At 43.0% G+C, this 22803-nt stretch overlaps 1 protein-coding gene across 4 annotated transcripts in view; it reads left to right on the plus strand.

The window, feature by feature from the left end:
- The window catches only part of DPT (dermatopontin), a 407189-nt gene that overhangs the window by 370246 nt on the left and 14140 nt on the right, over window positions 1-22803 (plus strand). For 2 of the 4 annotated variants that reach the window (XM_055111860.2, XM_003824615.6), the window contains 3 exons: window positions 396-644; window positions 3042-3576; window positions 18070-18195. In XM_055111860.2, the coding sequence (XP_054967835.1) occupies window positions 3272-3576; window positions 18070-18195 (431 nt within the window). In that variant the 5' untranslated portion in view covers window positions 396-644; window positions 3042-3271. Of the gene's footprint in view, window positions 1-93; window positions 645-3041; window positions 3577-18069; window positions 18196-22803 lie in introns of those variants that run through there. The other 2 variants (XM_063604076.1, XM_055111868.2) reach the window with 2 other exon arrangements.

The raw sequence follows: 22803 nt of genomic DNA on the forward strand, positions 1-22803 counted from the left end.
AAAGTTATGAGGAAGATAACATAGTAACCTAGTTGAAAACACATGGTCAACTGTAAATGCATTAATCTTATGTTCTCAATGTCTGCGTATGGAAATCATTCTCTATGCGGCCACCAGAATCTCTCTCAAAGGCATCAGCACTTTCTGGAATCTCCTGAGACACTGGATGAGTTAGGTTGCTTTCAGCTTTAAGTAACAGAAATCTATATTCAAACTGGACCATAGCATGAAGATATTTATTTTTGCACATTACAGGGAATCCAGCTGAGGTAGTTCTAGCTGTAGTTGAAAGAAATCTGCAGAGAATGGAGATCAGGCAGAGGCCCTGGAAATTGTTGGAAAACAAATGTATAATAAAGATGAGTGTTTATGATAATCTGCTTTGTCTCTTACAGCTCTTTAAGGTTTAAAATAGCTCATATCATGTCCAGAATGCAAGATACAACTCATGAGCATCAGGATGATAAACTGAAAAAATAAAAAAAAGAAAACCCTCTAGCATAGAGGTTCTCAACCCTGGCTTCTGGTGAGAAGCCTATAGGGAGGGTTTCAAAGGACGTCACTGTCGGGACCCTGCTCAGAAGCTTCTGATCTGATTGGTCCAGAAATTGCTTAGACTCTGGAGGTTTCCAAAAGCTTTCCAGGTAATCCTTAAATGCTGATAAGGTTGAGAATGATTGCTTCAGCATATCGTGAATCAGAGAGATCATTCTGAGCTAGGAAGAATTCCGATGCCAGCACTGGGCAGTTACTTACGGATGGAAGTGGTGGGAGAAGATGGCACTAAAAACAAAACTAAGCCTCACATAGCTGTTCAGCCCTGAGCCTCTCCCCCTAGCTTCAGTAGCCATGATCATCAGAGAAAACTGCATGCCCAGCACACACACACACACACACACACACACAGAGTTACTTGTTGCTTTATTCTCATGTATGACTGTCTTTCCCTTTCAAGACTATCTTGGTGTTTGATCTAGACTGAATACCATCTGGTAAATGTGCCATAGGCTAGGCAGACGGTGAGATTAATAGTGTGATTTTTCTCTGGCTCCACATTCCTTTAGGAAAGTGACTCTTAGCAATTGATGTGAATAAGAATCACCTGGAAATTTTTTTTAAAAATATAAATACCTGAGCACCCCTTGTGAGGTTATGATTTAGCAGGCCTGGAGAAGAGCCAGAGTCTACATTTTAACAAACTTCACAGAGGCTGTAGATAGAATTGGTCTATGATCACAATTCTAAGAAACTTTAAGAACAACACTGACGAGAAATGGGAAATACTATGTGCTTAAGAGATGCCCAAAGGTTTCAAAAAATTTGAAAAGCCAAATCATCAACGGATGCATGGAATGGGTAATGAGCACATGAAAAGATGCTCAAAATCATGGATCATTAGAGAAATGAAAATCACAACCACACTGAAATATCACTACAAACCTATTTGAATAGCTAAATTTTTTTTAATGGCAATTTTCTGGTAGTGGTGGGCAATGGTATCACCACTTTGGAAATCAGCTAGGTAGTTTCTTGCTTTCTTTCTTTTTTTTTTTTTTTTGAGACGGAGTCTCGCTCTGTAGCCCAGGCTGGAGTGCAGTGGCACAATCTCGGCTCACTGTAAGCTCCGCTTCCCGGGTTCACGCCATTCTCCTGTCTCAGCCTCCCGAGTAGCTGGGACTACAGGCGCCCGCCACTAAGCCCAGCTAATTTTTTGTATTTTTAGTAGAGACGGGGTTTCACCGTGTTAGCCAGGATGGTCTCGATCTCCTGATCTCGTGATCCGCCCGCCTTGGCCTCCCAAAGTGCTGGGATTACAAACATGAGCCACCACACCCGGCCTCAGTAGTTTCTTTTAAAGTTAAACATACATTACCTTGTGAACCAGCAATCTCACTCCTAGGTATTGACCCAAATGAAATAAAAATTTGTTCACACAAAAACCTATACATAGATGTTTATATCAACTTTATAATTACATTTATGTAATCATTATATAAAATATAATGAATATAAAATTCATTACATAAAAAGTAATGAATTTTCAAAAACTGGAAACAACCCAAATGTCTTTCAACTAGTAAATGTATAAACAATCTGTGGTACATCCATGCTATGGAATATTACTCAACAATAACAAGAAACAAAATACTAACACGTACAATGAGATGTTGAATTTTAAAATGGATGAATCTTAAAAGCATTATGCTAAGTGAAAGATGGACATGAAAGGCTACGTGTGGTATGATTCCGTTTACTTGACATTCTGGAAAAGGCAAAACTATAGAGACAGAAAGTAAATCAGTGGTTACCAAGGGCTGGGTGTTTGGGAAGATTTGACTGCAAAGGGATATAAGGGGATGTTTTGGATTGATGGAACTGTTCTAAGTCTTCATTAGGGTGCTGGCTATATTACTGTACATTATGTATTTTAAAAGGTGAATTAATTATATGTAAATTATAACTCAATGAAAAGAAAATTCAATGTGAGGGCAAAAATACTGAAGGATAAATAGGGGGTTTATTTAGATTAAACCCATTACATTTTTGAGAGCAGAGCACACTTTCTAGACTTGACTGGGTCCAATTTCAGCAGCATGGTAGAATGCTTAAGTGTATAAATCATATCCAACTTATCTCCCCATGGGCCCATAGTACTTCCTTATGCAACTTATGAGTTCTCAGAGTAGCCCTGCAAACTGGTATACCCACGCTTATACTCAAGGGTTAAAAAGTGTTGGATTGACAACTTAAAAAAAAAACAGGCATTCAGGCTTACAGAAATCTTAGATGGCTCTGTTACTTCAGTCTATGATTTCGGTATTTTGAAATCACTGTCTGGGTATTTGTGTGGCCCGGAAGGCTAGTTTGGAGAACAAATACAGGGGTTTGCTAGTAGCGGGTAGGGTAGGACAGAAAGGGGTGAGGTGCTGAAAGGTGAGGGACAAATATGCTAGTAATCAGTGTTTTTCAAGTGAATATTTCTACAGGGTGGAGCAGCAGTTGGCTTTTATAATCTACATACAAAGTTGTTCTTTCTCCAGGAAGCTTCTTAGACTTACATGCTGCTGGTATATTCCTAGAATTCCACCTTAAAACAAGCTGAATGTCCTTATGGCTGACATCTCAGCATGGAAAAGTTTTGCTTAAGCAATGACACACTGCAGTTGGATCCTTCTCACCCACATCTGGAAGCCACATGTCAGCGGCAGCTATATAAAACGGTCAGACCAGCAATCTTAGAGTGACATTGTTTGCCAAAATCCCAGGCAGCATGGACCTCAGTCTTCTCTGGGTACTTCTGCCCCTAGTCACCATGGCCTGGGGCCAGTATGGCGATTATGGATACCCATACCAGCAGTATCATGACTACAGCGATGATGGGTGGGTGAATTTGAACCGGCAAGGCTTCAGCTACCAGTGTCCCCAGGGGCAGGTGATAGTGGCCGTGAGGAGCATCTTCAGCAAGAAGGAAGGTTCTGACAGACAATGGAACTACGCCTGCATGCCCACGCCACAGAGCCTCGGGGAACCCACGGAGTGCTGGTGGGAGGAGATCAACAGGGCTGGCATGGAATGGTAAGGGCCAGTCCCTGCACTGCACTGGGGCTGGGAACATCTCTGCATATCCCTCCTCCTGGGGGCTGCTAGACTCTCAAGGAATATCAGTAACCAAAGCCTGGGCAAATCCCACCCCAAACCTCACCACTGCATGCTCTGGGTGGAGCAGGGCTGCTGCTGAGCAGACTACATGACAGGACAAAAACCTGGGATGGGGAGTGTCTGTGGGAGACAGACTCCTCTGTGGCTCTGTTCCTTCCAGAAGCTGTTCTACCTACTCTCAGTTTGGGCCAGGGGCTGGTGTAGGTCGGCGAGAAGCTTGCTTACCAGACTACCAAAAGATATGTACAGAAACTGAAAGTAAGAAACTTTATAGAAATTAAAACTTACTATGCCATCGGAATGGCATTTTTCTTTTTTAGAAATTTATTTTTACCATTTTACAAAAGTACTGGCCCACAGTAGTTTGGGAACAAGAAAAATAAACAATTGATCTCTCAGCACGGAGGGTTTGAGAACTATTGATTTAGAGCAAGTGAATGGAAAAGAGGGGACAAGGACATTTAGGCAAAAGAAAGTGGAATTAAATAGCTGTCTACTGCCTTGATTAAATGTGCTCTCTCAATTATGAGTACTGAGGTCCTTCTCTCTGCCTGAATTTATGTGGGTTTTATTGCTGGAAAATAGTTTACTAAAGGGTTTTGGAGAGAGGTGCTGTCTTCCCCTGACTGCATTCTGCCCTAAGCAGTGGCATGGAATTTTTTCGAGCTTGTACTTTTTTGTGGGGTGTGATTATCTCAGCTGGGTCTCAGCCCAGGTGCTTGGTCAGGAGCTCATCCTAGTAGGCACTGACTGCTAGGCTGATTATTTACAACAGCCTAGATGGAGCCAGCACTCTAGGAGGCTTGGAGGAGAGAACGGAGGAGGCAGTCCAGGGAGGAGGAAGCCCACCTGGAGGGCTGCTGCATGTGCTATCTGTAGAGCAACCCAGATGCGTGGCAACAAGTACTTAGTATAGTGGGGATTGGAGGGGTCAAGCACAAAATTTGGCCAGGTGTGGTGGCTCACGCCTGTAATCCCAAACACTTTGGGAGGCTGGGGAGGGAGGATCACTTGAGATCAAGAGTTCGAGACCAGCCTAGGGAACACAGCCAGACCCTATCTCTACAGAAAAAAAAAAAAAAATTAGCCCGGTGTAGTTGCATGCAGCCTGTGGTCCCAGCTACTCAGGAGGCTAAGGTAGGAGGATCACTTGAGCCCAGGGAGTCGAGGCTGCAGTGAGCCATGCTCGCACCACTGTATTCCCTCCTGGGTGGCAGAGCAAGACTCTGTCTCAAAAAAAAAAAAAAAAAAGAAAAGAAAATAGAAAAAAGAAAAAGCATAGAACCCTGGGGGACACAACCAGTAGAGAGGTGATGATGGGAAATCCAAGAGGAAGAAACACCGATGGGTGGGGGAGTCAGGAAAGAGTGCGGGCCTTTAAGTAATAACAACAGCTACCATTTATTGAGTGCTTACCCTGAGCAGGCTCCATGCTAAGTGCTTTATGTGGATCATCTCGTGTAATGCTCAAAACAAGGGTATATGCCATTTATAGGTAGACAAATTGCAGTCTAGAGATCCAGTATTTCCTCGGCTAGAAAGCTGGGGTTTGGATCCACAGAGTCTTTGCTTCAAAGAGCTTGTGCTTTGCCACAGTGATGGGCTCCTGAGAGGCTGCTGCCTCCACCCAGCGTGGGCTCCCACCCGACAGCTGACTCTGTCAGCAGAGCCAGTGCCACCGGACCAGACTCAGGGCAGTTCTTCCTCCTGGAGAGGGTGGGGACCTGCAAGACCACAGCAGAAGCCCAGCCCCAGAGGGATGATCCCTACTTGGTTACCAGGACTGTGGAGGGGCTCAGCCGGACTGTAGAAAGGGTGGGGAGAGGACTCACACAGGCAGCAGCAGGTGAGGGTGCCGGAGCTGTGGAGGCTGCTTGGACAGCCTTTGTGGGCCATTCTCATCCACCCCCACGGCCTCTGGTGAGCAGATTTAGTTATTCAAAACCCCTTCTGACAGATGCTGATTCAGAGACCAGGCTCACCTTGATTGTTGTCTCCATGACTCCTCACAGCCAGGCCCACTGCCTAATGTGGAGCATGGCAATGACCTAATTACAACTGTCCCTCCACTCCTCACCTCTCAGGAGCACCATCACATGGGTGCGACTCCTTTCTAACAGCCCTTTTTAGTGCCACAGTCAAGCAGCACTCAGCCATAGTTCCCCAAGCCGTAGAGGAAGAGCCCTAGGCTCTGAATCAGGAGGCCTGGGTCTGGATCCTGGTTCTAATGACTTGTGGTGTGACCTTGGCCCAGACGCTCAGCCCTCCAGTCTCCCGCCTCATTTGGAAAGTGAGCAGTCAGGCTGCATGATCTCTGAAGGTTCCACAGAACTGTGGCTCACCCCTGAAAACACTCTTGGCTTTTTCTTGCATTCTGTTGATCTTTGTGTTCATCCCTGCTAGAGAGAGAAGCCAAATGATGTTTAGTTTTAAACTTGCCAACTATGACTGGTTTGTCATGAACTCCCAAACTATTTGAAGAAAAGCAAAAGAGGAAGAAGGTGAAATAACATGATTTTATTTGGCCCATGGGAGTCAAGGGAAAAGCTGACAGGCGAGATACCTCTTCCACCTCCTCTTTCTCGGCATTTTTGGGTGTGCAGTGTCTAGTAATTTTGGTTTCCTTTCCTCCTTCCACCCTCTGTTGTCTCCTTCTCCCCCTCTACTAATCACAGGGTTGAAAACTCACAAACATGCAAAACAACTTCTTTACAATAAGATCCAGCTGCCCCAGGAATGACACGAATTACCCTGGAAGCACTTTTAAAAATGATTATGCCTTTGAGTTCAGCCTCCAGTCTCAGTGAAAAATCTGTAAGGAAAGCAATTGCTTATGGGCTGGGGAGCAATTACATCTTACGTTGGCTACAGGCTTAGTCTGTTCTCAGGGAACAGTTGTTGATGGTTTTGTGCAGGTGGGCTGCCTTGTATAACCAAATTAGCTTTCAGGTTTATTTTAAAAGAGGGGAGGAGTCTCGAATATAGGCTTGACAATAGCACATAGGATCTGCTAAAAAGAAAATCTTTCTAATCAAAGTGCCATCTTTAAAAGGTGTTGCCATCATAGCCGAGTGGTCTGTGGTGCTGCCATTGATCACAGTTTCTCTGTTGAAAACCACCTCTTCAAGTGTCGGCTTCTGAAGTTTGGATGATGGTCTCTGGCACTAACAACTGCCAGGAGGCCTTACCTGGGTCCCCATGAGTGGTATTTCACCATCCCAGGGCATGCCTAGGTTGTTCTCAGGGAATCTGCTCTAACTTGGGTCAGCACAGGCTGTAGGGCACTGGGTCCTGTGTGGAATAAGATGAAGGTGAAATTTTCTAGTGAGATTGAGCTACTGTGTAGCGGAAGGAGCCCTGGGCTTGGATGCAGGAAACCTGGATTCACAGCTCCTGCTTGTATCTGTGACATTTGGTATCTCATTCTGGCAAAAAAGAAAGAGAAGAAAGGAAGAAAGAAGAAAGAAAGAGAGAGAGAGAAGGAAGGGAGGGAGGGAGGAAGGAAGAATTGAAGGAAGGAAGGAAAGAAGGAAGGAAGGGAAAGAGAAAGGAAAGGAAAGGAAAGGAAAAGAAGAAAAAGGAAGGTGTGACTCCCACCTCACAAGCTGCTACTTGTGTTACTGTGATACTTGTAGGACAAAGTATAAGAAAACTCTAAAGCAAATTGAAGTCTAAAACAAATGCCTAGCACATCATGGGCAGGTAGTAAAAGTTTAGTGAATCTGAAATTGATGTGGCTGATGTTGGGCAAGCCAGCTTTCCACGGAGTCTGAGTTCAGAGGAAAAGTGTTCCATTTATTGGCATCTACTTTTTACCCTGGCCTTCAAATAATCTCAAGGAGAAGTTTTGGAGTGGCAGTTTGTGTTAGAGCTGAGTTTATGAATTCAATGACAAGCCACAGACTGGAGAAGAAGAGAAAGGAATCTATGCAACAGGGCTATGGCAGCATCGAGGTGCATTTGAAGGTGGATAGGTTGGGTGGGAACTCCATTTTCCATGGTAGGACTATTTCCCTAATCTAAGCAAGATCAAGCCTCAGTGTAGTGCAGGGCAGTCATCCTGAGTCATGGTTCTGAGTATTGAGTACTCACAGGGCCCACTTCCTCGGGGATGCTTTCCAAGACCACCTCCTCTCCCCACACATCTCGCTGTCTCCACTCCCTCAGCCTGCTTTGTTTCCTACAATGCCCTTGTCACTACCTGATTGGCATTTGTTTCTTGTTTTGTCTCCCTCACTAAAATATAAGCTTCATGAACACAGGGGCTTTGTCTCATTCACCACTGTATCCCCAGTGCCTAGACGAGTGCTGGTACATAACAGGCCCTCAATACATATGCAGTGAAAGACCAAATCAGCAGTCCAAACCCCAGCCAGTGTCCCCACGGCCCTCCGCAAGGAGGCCTGCAGGTTTTCCCACAGGGAAACCATTTTGCTTATGTCTTTGATTCTCAATATTCCAGTGTCTATAGTAGGCGTTCCAACTGTATTGTTCACATCTCATTTTGATTTATTGCATTTACCAACATGCAGGATGGTGTTTCAAGATTTCTTAAGGATCTCTAAAACATGCACAGAGGATGGCTGACACACTTTGCTGCCACAAAATGAAGTTTTTATCAGGTTTTCATTCTCTCAATAATCTTAAGGTCTCGATCAATTTCAAAAATTGAAAGTCAACTCTTTATTTCAAAAGCCATAAGGACTAAATGCTGCACAGTAACCTATCCTGGTTTGACATTTGTGGAAGAACTGATGAAATCAGTTTGGTGTTATACCAGGGTTAATTTCTTAGCATTTCTTAGCATTCCTAGACACTCTAGAGTTATGAAAATTAACATTAGAGGAACCTGGGTGAAGAGTATACATGAATTTTGTGTGCTGTCTTTATAAGCATTCTGTAAATCTGAAATTACTTCAAAATAAAATTTAAAAATATAAATATAAGGATGCGGCACAAACATAGTACAACAGAATCGTGGAATCCCAGCACTGGAGGGGGTCTTGGGCACAATCTAGAGCAACCTCCTTACCTCACAGAATAGGAATAAAGGCCATGAGACTGAAGCAATTAAAAACTGAATAAAAACATTGCTGTCAGGTTAGGAACTGTCATCCTCTTTTTACAAAAGTAGATATAAATATTAGTAGAAGGGGAGAGATGGGTCATGGAGCAATTCTGTTTGGAATTAGGAGAGAAATCCATAACTTTACATAAGTATAGGTTCTATGGCCCTAACCCTGATCTACATGGTGATTTATGATTTATAGAGTATTCTTCATTTATATGTTCATTTGTTTATTCATTCACTACCAAATGCTTATTAGCACAAACTTTCCCAGGCCCCAGGAAGATGGAGATGAATAACATACAGTCTATGCCCATGAGTTATTCAAAAGCTAATATTGTTTGATCTTCACAACAGTATTGGAGTCCAGGTGTTTCACACATGAGGAGGTTGCCCTTGCATGGCTAGCAGATGGCAGAGGGAGGACCTGAGCCAGCCAGCCTGATTCCACAGTGCTGTAGGTGATATGAAATGCTGATGTTATTTTTGTTCCCGGATAAAGCCATAGTGAGTGCTGACCTAAAAAAGATATCAAATCCACGTAAGGATGACTTCTGAGGGCAAGAAGGCTGAGTGTGGGAGAGTAGGGTTATGACAGATCTAGGATTCTTGCCAACTTTCCATCTAGGTCACTAAGTGCTAGGAATCAATTGTCTGGGGGAACTTGAGCTCTGCAAAAATGGTTGTTGGCTGCTCTTGTAAGGATGGCAAAAGCTCCCTCCTCCCAGGAGGGGATTTGCTTCTGTCAGGGAACCTGCAGGACACAATCTTCTCAATCAATAAGAGATTTCTGCAGAGTTAAGATATCGTGTGTGTGTGTGTGTGTGTGTGTGTGTGTGTGTGTTTCTTTGAGGTATCTTGAAGTATTGAAAAGTTAATGAAGTTTAGGGTCAGAACAATTCTCAAAATGCAACCCCACTGACCCCACTACTACCTTTACTCAAGTCATCTCAACTCCGAAATACTCAGCTTTCACAACTAAAACACACCTCCCTAGAACTGTTGTTGTGAGAATTAAATAAGATAATATATGTACATTAATGTGTGTCCTTAGGGGAATTACTTACCTTCTCTAAACCTGAGTTTCCTTATACGTAAAATGGTGATCATGGTGAGAAGCTCATTATTTGAACCCATTTTATAGGATTGTTTTGATAATTAAAATAATTAATGCACGCATAGTGCTAAGCACAATGCCTGCACATTGCAAGTCCTTGATAAAGGTTATTTATTATTACTTTATCATGACTACTCTGTGGAAACTGAGACTCATGGAGACAAGTATCACACAGTTGGTAAATTACAAAGCTGGAGTTGAAAACCAAATTGCTAGATTACAGAGCCTCTGAAATATATCATTTTGCTTTTGGAACATATAATTTAATCACAATCTATAAATATTATGTGTACATTATGAGTGTCTTGAATATTTATTACATTTTAATAGACACGGAGATAGCATTAGATCTCTTGGTTAAAAATATTATAATTGATATTCATAAACTCACGTCAAATTTACTGTGATGCTAACGTAGCTCATGCAATCCCTGTGTGACCTGGAATTGCTCTCAGGACATAAATGCATCTCACAAGATAATCTAGATCTTCTCAGAGGCCTTAGGGGAAGCCTCTCCTGCCTGTATTTTTCCAAAAAAAACTGAGGAATTTGTATTTTTGGAGGCATTCTCACTCTGTCCTGTGCTAGGTCTTTCTATCCAGAGATGCTGTTCTGCAGGTCATTTCTGCTTCACTGTTAAAACCTTGTAGACAGACTAGCAGACTTAAAACCTGGACATGGAGAAGACAGCAGAACTCTTACCCAGATGCAGGCAGGAAGAGAGCAGAATGTGTGCAACTTAACACTATTTAAAGAGACTGTTCATATCCCCACCATGGTGGCAGGAGGATGAGCAGTAAACGGTGCAGTGTTCAAAAACTTTGCATTGTAGCCCCATGAGGCTACTCAGTGACAGTATGTGTTAGGTGAAATGTGTAATGGTGATATCAACATGTCACAAGGAAGGAAAGTTAGTATGATTTGGAATTGTCAAGAAAGGAAGGATCTTTGAAGGAGGAGAGGCTTGGTATTGTCTTTTGTGCTCTGATATGTGCTTTCTGAGGCTCCTCTCAGTGTCTAATTGGAGAAGTTCAATCCTGACAATTTCTAATGTAGGCTCCAATATTTACTGAAAGTGATGTTTCGCGACTAGGATGTAGCCTGTCTTTCTATCAGATTACAGGTACTTTTATCATCATGGTAGTAATAACTATGACTTCCCCTGCCTTTCAATTATATACATTGTGCCAGGTTCTACGCTACACTTGATACATAGCATCTCTTTAGTTTTTGTGTAATACTGTCAGGTTAAGAACTGTCATCCTAGTTTTACAGAAGTAGGTATAAATATCAGCAGAAGGGGAGAGATGGGTCGTGGAACAATTCTGTTTGGAATTAGCAGAGAAATCCAGAACTCTGAAGGCTTCTTTTACTGGGCAAACTTGCCCCCAACTGTGTTTGTCTCTGTCCCTTGTCACTTCACTGCTCCACCGTCCCCAACCACTCTCCTATTTCTCTGCTCCTCTGTCTTAGGTACCAGTCTACTTATTTCCAGTATCTGTATTATCATAGTGTCTGCTTATCAGTTACAGTGTCTGGTAATTCTGCCTGTCCAATGTCATAGTGTTTACTTATCAGTACCAGTCTTCTGAAGAGATTCCAGACCAAGTGCAGCATCAGGTATAGAGTAAGTTCTAATGAATATTTGTCAAAAGACTTAATGAACATTCTAAAATTCTGTGGGCCTTTTTATAAATGCCTGATAGCAACTCAAAGAATTATTCTGGGGAAAATAGAATTAACAAAAATCAAAGCTTTACTCTAAAAGAAAGAAACTCTTTTGGTACTATTTAAGACCTCATCCACCTTTGGGGCGGGGAAGAAATTTGGGAGTGTTAAGGATGCTGTGCCACATGGAGTGAGCCACTTGTCTAGATCATGGGCAAAACTTCTCATAGTCCATCTCTGCAGTGGGGTTGGAAACTGGCTAACAGCCCTTGAAACACCTGTGTGTCTGTGAAGCTGGGAAGAAAAAGACCAGCACAACCAGCCCATCTATTATCTATTTAATGAAATTTTGAGAGTTCTTGACCAAGATGGTGCTGCTTCCTTTTACCTTGTTCCTCACTTGACTCAACCCCACACCACACCACCTAAAGTCCAAACTTCTTAGCAAGTCCAACTTCTAAAATTGTATAGAGGGGTTCACCAACAAAACCAGACACTCACACACCTTGCAAATGCTCTGTAATTCTGCCTGTCCAATAGCTTTGGACTTGGTAAAGAATGCAGACAACAAGAAGAAGTACTGTCCAGCACACCAATCAGAGCTGTGGGACCATCTCGAAGAGATTTATTGTATTCCTTGAGAGCTCATGAACATGAGCTTTGACCTCAAATGAATCTGAGTTTGGGTCCTGGCTCTTCCAGTTACTATCTTGGCCAAGAGTTTTGTAGGCATTATCACTGACTCCACACAGTGCCTTAGGTGAGGCTCCACAAAGCATGTAAAGGTCAGGGCTAGGACTAGAACTCATGTCTGCTGATTCCTCAACAAGGGCTCTTTCCCCTGCACCCCACTGCTTTTATGTTTTACTATTGCAGATACAGGAGAAAGTCTTCCGTTTTAGCTTTCAGGGTGATGGCCCTGAGATAAATCATTTTCAGAAAGTCCACTTTCTCAGAATAGGTTCACAAATGTGTTTTCAGAGGAGGAGTAATTACCTTGTGACTTTCCTTCTAGAAAGCTTCCAGTTTCAGGTGGAGCAGGGCTAACAATACTCCAGTTTCTGAAACTGAAATTGAACCTCAGCCTTCAAAGAGGTGGTAAGAAAAAGAAAGTATGTCTTCTCAGATGGGAAGGAGAGTCTTGTAAGTAAGGTACCAGTGCCCTCCTGCTCTAAGGAAATAGTCTTATTTCCTTAGAGCTGCGGTCATGTCATACAATTCACCAGGATATTAGCCATCGTATTGGTGACTGTTAGGAACTCCTCACTCACATCCATGAAGGGGCCTGAAACTCCCTCCAAGTAGTTTCCCTCCAAGCAGAATAGAGCATTGAGCCACTGCCCTGTTCTCCAGGCCATTCAGGAGCAACAACCAGGTGCTGTGAAGTGAGTCAGAGCATTAGTCATTTGACTGCTACCCATCTCTTTTTAAATTGCGTTTGAGTAACTTTAGCAATGCAATCCCTGCCAGTTCCCCCAGTCCTGTTCCATTTAGAAGTTGCCTCTCTTCTCACCTAGCTCTGTGTTTGTAATCCTGCAGCTATGGCCAGTGTTTAGGTGAGTCTTGTTAAATAAGGAGCTTTGTTAAAAGTGAAAATGAGAGGAATGGAGGAGAGGAATGCCCAAAGCTATATTTATTTTGCCCCCTCATCATGGAGCTGCAGGGAGAGAATGGAAGCAAGAAAAGGGATTGCTCACCCAAGATCCATGTAAACTACTTGGAGAGAGTTTCAGGGCCCTTAATGGAATTGAGTGATGAGCTCTTAAAAGTCAATTCTGCCTCCAATAATGGGACATAGTCGGGTCACTCATTCGGTCCCTCTTTCTTCTATTAAACATTTGCTGGACAACAATGTCAGACACTGCATGGAATACTACTTCCTGAGAGTGGTAAGGCATACTAAAGTACCTGTGCTCCAAAGTGGGTGGCTAAGACATCCAACCTCACTGAGCTTTGTTTTAGGGAAACAGCAGCTCAGGGAGGGCCTATGAATCCTCCAGTGTTTCACTGATTAGAGACAGGGGAGCCAAGGGACAGCTTTTACAAAGTAGACTCATAATTACTGTGTAGACTAAACATAAGTATAATGACACTAATAAGCAATTTATTAATCCCAGGAATTTTACATGCATTGTCTTATTTGGTCTTCACGAAAACTTTAATACATATGTGCTGTTATTATGTCCATTTTACAGATGGGGAAACTGAGGCTATTAGCGGGCACAAAGCCCGCCCAGATGACACAGCTAAGAACAGTGGAGCCATCCAGCAGCATAGCCAATGCTCTTAGCCACTCTACTATCTGCTCCCCACAGTGTGAAAAGGTACCCCCACAAAGATCCGGCTCTGGAAGGAATGCTTTCACATACCAAACTCCTGAACAGGCTGACTCTACCAAAACGTGAAGGCAATCAAACCAAAGCCGGAGGAGGAGGGTTATGTTTGTTTATCTAACTTTCACTATATGTTCTCAGGCTCTGAGTCTGTAGGGTCCAAATAATCTTCACAGGGCAGAGTTATCTGAGGTGGTGTGTGAGAAAGTGACACACACTTCCCGTACAGGCACTGGGGCCAGCAGCCTGGCCAACAGCTGGCGGGGAATTTGTGGAACTTGGATTGCCTTCAGAACTGGTACTCCATGAAACAGTTCGGCTTATCTTCCTACATTTATTTTTACTTAGGGGAACTTACCCCCATGGGAGCTCTGTCCCCTATAGGGGTCTGAGTACAGAAGACAAGCCAAAACAATGGAACAACAACTCCGTGGAAACCACAGCCCAGCTCAGTTCTGAAAGGGCTTTGTTTTAGAGGAAGGCAGCATTTTAGTGATGGTAGGAGAACAGGTCACAGAGAGCACTAGCTTATGGCAACCTTCTCTTTTTGGACACATATGAGTTTTGCTTATGATTCTTAGAGCTTCATATTGAAATTACCTCTCACCTACTTTACTAAGAATTAGGATAGAATAGAACACCCTGGTAGATCAGCCCCTAAAGCTACCTTTCCACCATATCATGAGCCTAGTCCATTCCACTCATATAGCTTGCTGAAGTATGCCAGGCATTTACAAAGTGATTAGTATACTCCTGATGAGATGTGAGCAATGGTAGAATGAAGAAGGCTACATCAGTCATATGCAGAAAACTGAAACTGGACCCCTTCCTTACACCTTATACAAAAATTAACTCAAGATTAATTAAAGACTTAAAGGTAAAACCCAAAACCATAAAAATCCCAGAAGAAAACCTAGACAACACCATTCAGGACACAGGCATGGACAAAGACTTCATAATAAAAAACACCAAAAGCAATTGCAACAAAAGCTAAAATTGACAAATGGGATCTAATTGAACTAAAGAGCATCTGCATACAAAAAGGAACTATGATCAGAGTGAACAGGCAACCTACTGAATGGGAGAATATTTTTTCAAACTACCCATCTGACAAAGGTCTAACATCCAGAATCTACAAGGAAATTAAACAAATTTACAAGAAAAGAAGAAACAATCCCATCAAAAAGTGGGCAAAGTATATCACCAGACACTTCTCAAAAGAAGACATTTATGTGGCCAACAAACATATGAAAAAAAGCTCAACCTCACTGATCATTAGAGAAATGCAAATCAAAACCACAATAAGATACCATCTCACGCCAGTCAAAATGGTGTTTATTAAAAAGCCAAGAACCAACAGATGCTGGCGAGGCTGTGGAGAAATAGGAATTCTTTTACATTGCTGGTCGGAATGTAAATTAGTTCAACCATTGTAGAAGGCAATGTGGTGATTCCTCAAGGATCTAGAACAAGAAATACCATTTGACCCAACAATCCCATTAATGGGTATATACCCAAAGGACTATAAATTATTCTACTGTAAAGACACATGCACAGGTATGTTTACTGCAGCACTATTTGCAATAACAAAGACATGGAACCAACCCAAATGCCCATCCGTGATAGACTGGATAAAGCAAATGTGGTACATATACACCATGGAATACTATGCAGCCACAAAAACAAATGAGATCATGTCCTTTGCAGGGACATGGATGAAGCTAGAAGCCATCATCCTCAGCAAACTAACACAGGAACAGAAAACCAAACAGTGAATGCTCTCACTCGTAAGTGGAAGTTGAACAATGAGAACACATTGACACAGGGAGGGGAACAACACACACTGGGACCAGTCAGGGGGTAGAGTGTGAGGAGAGGGAGAGCATTGACAAATAGCTAATGCATGCGGGCCTTAAAACCTAGATGACAGGTTGATAGGTGCAGCATACCACAATGGCACACATATACCTATGTAATAAACCTGTACATTCTGCACTTGTATCCCGGAACTTAAAGTAAAATAAAAGAAAATTGTAAAACCTAGATACATATATAATAAACTACACAGTTGCACATACCAAAAAAAAAGGCTAGATCATCAAAGAGCCATAGGTCTCAATTTACACCTTAACCTGCCTTACTGAGCCCCTATAGCTGAGTTTTCTAGTCTGCCAGAACTTCTTACAAGTCCTGGGAACAGGGAATTCAAGCTAATTTACATGGTTGACCGAATACCGAGCCCATCTCTCAATTCTTCTCACAACATAATAGCAAAGTGATTGATACAGAACAGTAGTAGAGTATGAGATGTTTAATAAATGAATGAATAAATAAATAAATAAATGCATATTTGAATTATATACATTAGGTGAATAAATGAATAACAAGTAATAATAAATTTAAAAGGACAGATGATTTCTGACGACAGACAAGTAATATATTTAATATCTAATTTTGTTAGATCTGCAAGTTCATTTTCAGCAATGGAAAAGAATAAATGAAATCCAGTTGTTGATAATGTTACAATTTGTGTGTCAACAAGGCCTCTCTCACCAGTCAGCACACGGTACTTATTTTATGCATTATATTTTCTGGAAACTTATCTTCCCATAAAATACAAGGTTGCATTCCAGCAGCTGTCTGGCCATGCACATAGACAACTGCCTGCTCTGGCTCTGCCCACTCATAAGAGGGGATAGACCAATGGCTGGGATGGTGGGAAATGCAAAGAAGGAGAGGTAGCTGAAGAACTATTTTGGAAGGGTTTGAGAAAGAGCTCATTCTATAAGGTGGAAATCCACTGGATTTCATCAAAGGGCCATGGCTCACCATACCCATCTGGGCTTTGCATGCTGTGTGGGGGCAGAACAAATGACCATCCTTGTGCTCAATTTCCAGGGCTCTGCTGTTAAGCAGAAGAAATGTTTATTTGAAATTCGTCAATACGTTGTGCTTCTCTTTGTCTTCTTTTTATTTTAAATTCCAGTAAAATGAATTATAATATCTTTTATTTTAAATGACACGAATAATACAATCTTGAATTAGTTGTAAAATTCTAGATGTAAAATTCTAGATCCTGGATAAGTAGCAAGAACAGTGGAAATGCCCTGACTGTGTAGAGCTTATGGTCTTGTGGGTGGTGGAAAGATTCCTGGATAAGTAGCAAGAACAGTGGAAATCCACTGTGGTCAGGTAGAAAATAGTGTTCTCATCATCACAGCAAAAAGTGGGAAGCCTGAAGACGCCATAGGAATTGGGCCCAGGAATGGGAGAAAATCATACCAGAGATGGAACAAAGGAAGAAATGATTGTACTATTCTAAGTCAACGTTTAGTTCAAAAGGTGCTTTGAAGACCAGCAGCAGCACAGGTAGAATGAAAGAGCAAAAATTATTTCTTGTCTGTGGACTGGAGTGGAGTGGTTATATATTTGAAGAATTAGGACTAAGCAGCTAGGACAGGAAAGGGATATTTAGAGGGGGTTTGAGGCATTCAGTTGGCCTGTTGCAACTCTGTAAGGACTGCCTCCACAGCCAGGATTCTTGGTGGCCACCAGGAATAGAATTCTGAGCAAAACATGCCCTGGCTGTGTAGAGCTTATGGTCTTGTGGGTGGTAGAAAGATTCCTGGATAAGTAGCAAGAATCTGGGTTGTGGTCCCAGCTTTCCTACTGGGCTGCCCTGGGCACATTCACCATGCCCATCTGGGCTTTGCATGCTGTGCAGGGGCAGAACGAATGATCATCCTTGTGCTCAATTTCCAGGGCTCTTCTCTTAGGCAGAAGAAATGTTTATTTGAAATTCATCAATACGTTGTGCTTCTCTTTGTCTTCTTTTTATTTTAAATTCCAGTAAAATGAATTATAATATCTTTTATTTTAAATGGCATGAATAATACAATCTCGAATTTGTAAAATTCTAGATGTAAAATTCTAGATCCACCCATTTATGCAGGCTTCCATCTAACAATATATATTGAAAGAAGTATGACAGGGGCAGTGTTCCCTAAATTTTGTTCAGTTAGAAAACTCTGAGTCACTTAAATTTTAATGGAGGGGCTATATTATTTCTACAAATATAATAAAGACTATTATTTGCATAAAATGGAATAAATTGTTAGGAATCTAGGTCAGAGAAAGAGTGTATAACTGTGGCAGTGGGGTCTTGGGAAGGGGTCTGTGTATGTGTCACTGTTCTTAGGTTCCTGGGGTTGTCTTCTCTTCAGGTACCAGACGTGCTCCAACAATGGGCTGGTGGCAGGATTCCAGAGCCGCTACTTCGAGTCAGTGCTGGATCGAGAGTGGCAGTTTTACTGTTGTCGCTACAGCAAGAGGTGCCCATATTCCTGCTGGTGAGTCTGGCAGCCGACCAAACCCTCATGACTCCTGGGGTGGGAGAGGAACCTAGGAAGTGCTCTGGCCCCTGTTTCTAGCTTCAGGTAAGCTTGAGGTTCACACACAAGCCTGGAAGGCAGTGCTGGCATATAGACAAGAATGAATGAATGACTTAGGAGGATGTTCCTGCCAAGAGGGATCTTTTGGGTTATCCAACCCCCCACATCCTTCTTTTGGCAGAAAAGGAAACAGAACCATAGAGCCGGCAGTGACTGGCCCAAAGTCACCCACCTACTCTGTGGGAATGCCAAGTCTTAAGCTTAGGCCTACTGACTCCCATCCCAGTGCTGTTCTCCTTCTCCCCAACTTCTGGTAACTTCTCATCATATCCAAGGCTGCAGGGCCTATTTGGGAACCTAGTTTCCTGCAGTCTTTCTCTGGGAGAAACCAATCCTCTCATGGGTCAGAGTCTAGTACATAGTTATAGACAGAAAAAATAAAAAATTTAAAAATTTAAAAATTTAAAAAAAAGATTGTGCTGTTTTCTGGATCCATGTGGAATTCCAGCCTCTGATATTTTGTTTCTTTCCCTATCCCTGGGCTGATGCCGAATATCTCCTAACCTAGCCTTCCAATTGACTAGGAGAATGTGTATATTGTCATTTGCCCTGATGACTTACACTGGGTGTTGATAACACAACTGGCCCAGGTCTTTTTTATCTGAAAACAAGCCAGGCATTTCTGCCTTGGGCAAGGGGATCCAGAAGTGTCAACATGTGAAGGTTGGCTCCCTCAAGTGATTGATCTCTCTACAGTTTGATGCTTGCAAGGACAGCTTCACAGGTCATGCTTATTCTCTGCAATCAGACAGCTTACTCCACAGATGCCCAGTGGCACACAGTATCTCTAGGGATGCAAAGCCCCAAAAGCTTAACGTTTTTCTTTTTAAAGTAAGGACCGATAGTAAATTCAGAGCTCAAAGTCACCTGTCACTGTATGATGGAGCAGAAACCTCCTCTAGTTCTTCAAAACCGCTTCCATAAAGCAGCTTTTACTCCTCTACAGTGGGTGAACAGGCCTGGCAAAGGATTATGATGCCACTGGGATAGGTCCTGAACCAAAGACCTAAAGATCTCTTGCAGTGGAGGAGGTAGAAGGAGCACTAGTTTGGGCAAAAAGAAACTTGAGTTTCAGTCTCTGTGCTGGCCTTTCCTCACTTCCCTCCATTCTTTCCCCTTTCCCCTTCTCCCCTCCCTCTCATAACTCTGCAGGCTCAAGCACATCACCTAAAATGATGACCACCTTTTTTGAGTCTCCAAGATCTTTAAGACTGATGAAAACTATAGACCTTGTCTTCAGGGGGGAAAATGCACTTAGCATGTTAATACAATAGTTTGCAGAGAATTTCGGGAGTCCTTAAACTCCCTGAAGGCCATTCATGAACACACTGCCAAGAACCCCTGGATCATAAGTTGAAATTCCAAGGACTAGAAGATCTTTCAGGTTGTGTTGAACCCTAAAAATGTCTTAATTCCAAAGGCACTTTTGGAAAAGATGATCCAGATGCCAGAACTGTTTTGAGAGGATGAAGGAAGTTCCAAAGACGAGTGCGCCCCAATGAAAGGGGAGAGTAGGTAGGAGCTTGGCCTCCACAAATCTCTCATTCCTGGTCTATTAACAGAATGGCACTTCCCACAAGGAAACCAGCCTCCCTTTGTTACAAGGCATTAAAAGCCAGTTAAAATGTATGTAAATTACCTGAAAGAGCAAGCAAAACCTAATACTCAGTCAGTAAATTTATTTACTACATTAGTTTAACTTTCCCTGAATCAGACTCCAAAGGAACACATCAGGGCTGGGGTATGCTGGGTGGCCAAGAGGAGTGGGTTCAAGAGCAGGGGAAAGAGTGAGGAGGTGAGGAGGCAGCCCTGCACGGGCTGCACTGGGGAGGAAGGGGAACATGGACAGCCTAGGGGCAGCTGGAGGCCTGGATGTGGGTGGCTCTGTCTCTCTGCCCTTCGTAGATGCCTCTGTCACAGCACTTTCTGCATTTTACCACCTGTATACAGTTGCTCCTCTCTACCTGGACTTCCAGTGTCTGGAGGATATGGGGCCACTCACTGATCTTTGTATTTTCAATGCCCAGTATAGTGCTTGGAACATAGTGTCTTCTTAACAACTGTTGAACAAATATCCACATTAATAATTGTGGAGGGTGTATATAATGTGAAGTGGCCCAGAAAATATAATTCTCTTACATAAAATTTTTTGTTCTCTCCCCCATCCCTCCACTTCTGCCCAGAATATAAGCTCTACACAAGCAGAGATCTTTGTGCTGACATATGCCAAGCCCTATAAATAATGCCAGGCACATAGCATTTGTTTGGATGAAGGAATGACTTCAGCCTACTTTTTGTTATGAGCATTAAATAAGATAATATATTTCTGGCCTTGCCACTGTCTATGATCACACAGAGCTGACCTGTCTTGAAACAGAGTCCCCTTCACCCTCTCAGATGCAGGAGAGACCCAGCCTCCTCACCAACTAACAGGACATTCAAAGGCAAACTCTGCCGAGGAACAGCCTAGCAGGTGTCAGGTCATTGCAGGAAGCAGAACTTGAGAGCGGGGTTGGTTATGCAGAGGAACAAGACATGTGACCAGCTGGACAGTCTGTTGTTAGATGTACTAACTCATTCTTCCCCAGGCAGAGAGGAGTAAGCTGAGGCAGCAACATTCCTCATCACAGCAAGTCTCGAGCTCTCTGCAGAGATGAGTGGGAGAGCCTGCTGTGTCTGTGGCCATGCCATCATGGCTGGCTGGCCCCTGCCCAAACAGAACAACAACAGGTAGTGGGCTTGGGCCTCAAGGCTTTGGGTGACCAGGCAGGCAAGGAGCTAAGGCTCACTGGTTTTAGAAAATTTGTCAAGGCCGGGCGTGGTGGCTCCCACTTGTAATCCCAGCACTTTGGGGGGCCGAGGTGGGCAGATCACAAGGTCAGGAGATCGAGACCATGCTGGCTAACACGATGAAACCCCGTTCTCTACTAAAAATACAAAAAAAAAAAAAAATTAGCTGGGCTTGGTGGCAGGCACCTGCAGTCCCAGCTACTCAGGAGGCTGAGGCAGGAGAATGGCATGAACCCAGGAGGCGGAGCTCGCAGTGAGCCGAGATCGCGCCACTGCACTCCAGCCTGGGCAACAGAGCAAGACTCTGACTCAAAAAAGAAGAAGAAGAAGAAAAAAAAAGCAAAGTTGTCAAACAGAAGAAATAGGGGGTGGATGAAGGTAAGTGTGAGAGAAAGGGGTAAACATCTAAATTTTCCTGGAATTCCCATATTCCATGGATCTGTGGGATCCGTGTTAACACTCTGAGCATTCCTTCTTGAAGCTTATCCTGTCTGTTTATTTGAATGCTGAGACCTGAAAAAGACAGGTCTTTGTGTTTCCAGTTCCACTGTTGTTTTAATGATGCCCCAGATTTCCAGTGGTCACCTGGAGACTTGTTCCAGGATACTTCTGCTTCCCCAAGAATGCTAGGTATAGTTCCTCTCACATACTTTAGAAATGACTTCTCAAGCTCCCTTAGATGCAATTCACCAGCTAAGATGCTAAAAATGTAATGATCATATAGACATATATGTAGCAACAAAGTCTCAATGTTAAAGATTGATAGATAAAGATAAGCAATTTTGAGTTGCCAGAGATATTCATGTCTCTGCTGACAAAGTTTACCCAAAGCCTTGATCTGCAGTGACTTTGCCACTCTGCACCCACCCCAACCCCCACACCCTTCACCCTTCCTTACCCCATCCTACCATCCAGACATGTTGCTGTTGGTCTGTGGAGCCAAAAGGTGGGGAAAGTACAGAGAATTAATCCAAAAGGCATGACAAGTCAACTTTGAAACAAGTCCCACTAAGGTGTGGTTCCACCTGGCTGGTTCTATTACTGAAGGCATGGTGTCAGAGCTGAGAGCTATCACGGTCACCAAATAAAATGGTGTTTTTTCAAAGAAAACACTGGAGAAGCAGCAGAACAAGATTCAAGTGTGCACCATGGTACACAGTGTATGACTCACTATCCCGCTGGTGTGTCTAGACATTTTAGTGGCATCTTTAAATTGCCTGAGTCATGATGTTGTATTATATGTCTTTCTAAATGCCTCCAGGGCATAAATTAGGTCTTATTTTTTCAACATCTCCAGGATATTACCCAGCACAAAATAGACTCTTAATAAATGTGTCAGATGAATAACTGAATGTTGCAAGCCCCTAGGAACAGTAACAATGGTGAAACCTGACATTGATGTGATGATGTTTTATAGTTGACAAAGACTTCTTTCATGTACATTATTTTATTTGATCCTTTTAACAGCCTTACAGAGTGAAGTGAGAACTCTTTTTCCTGCACCTTCCCACAGCGAAATGCTGATAACCCTCTTATCTGAAACCTTCCCTTACATGACTTTAATTAGCTTGAATTACCTCCCGGGGAACTGGACCCATGTGGGTGGGAACGACATTTTTCCCTTTCCCTCTTTGAAAGGCATTCTTCAGCACGCAGCCTGACACTGTATGAACTAGCTAAGTGAGTATCTAGCGCCTGCGTTTGTGAGCACTTAGG

This window comes from Pan paniscus, chromosome 1 (assembly GCF_029289425.2).
Source record: "Pan paniscus chromosome 1, NHGRI_mPanPan1-v2.0_pri, whole genome shotgun sequence".
NCBI lineage: Eukaryota > Metazoa > Chordata > Mammalia > Primates > Hominidae > Pan > Pan paniscus.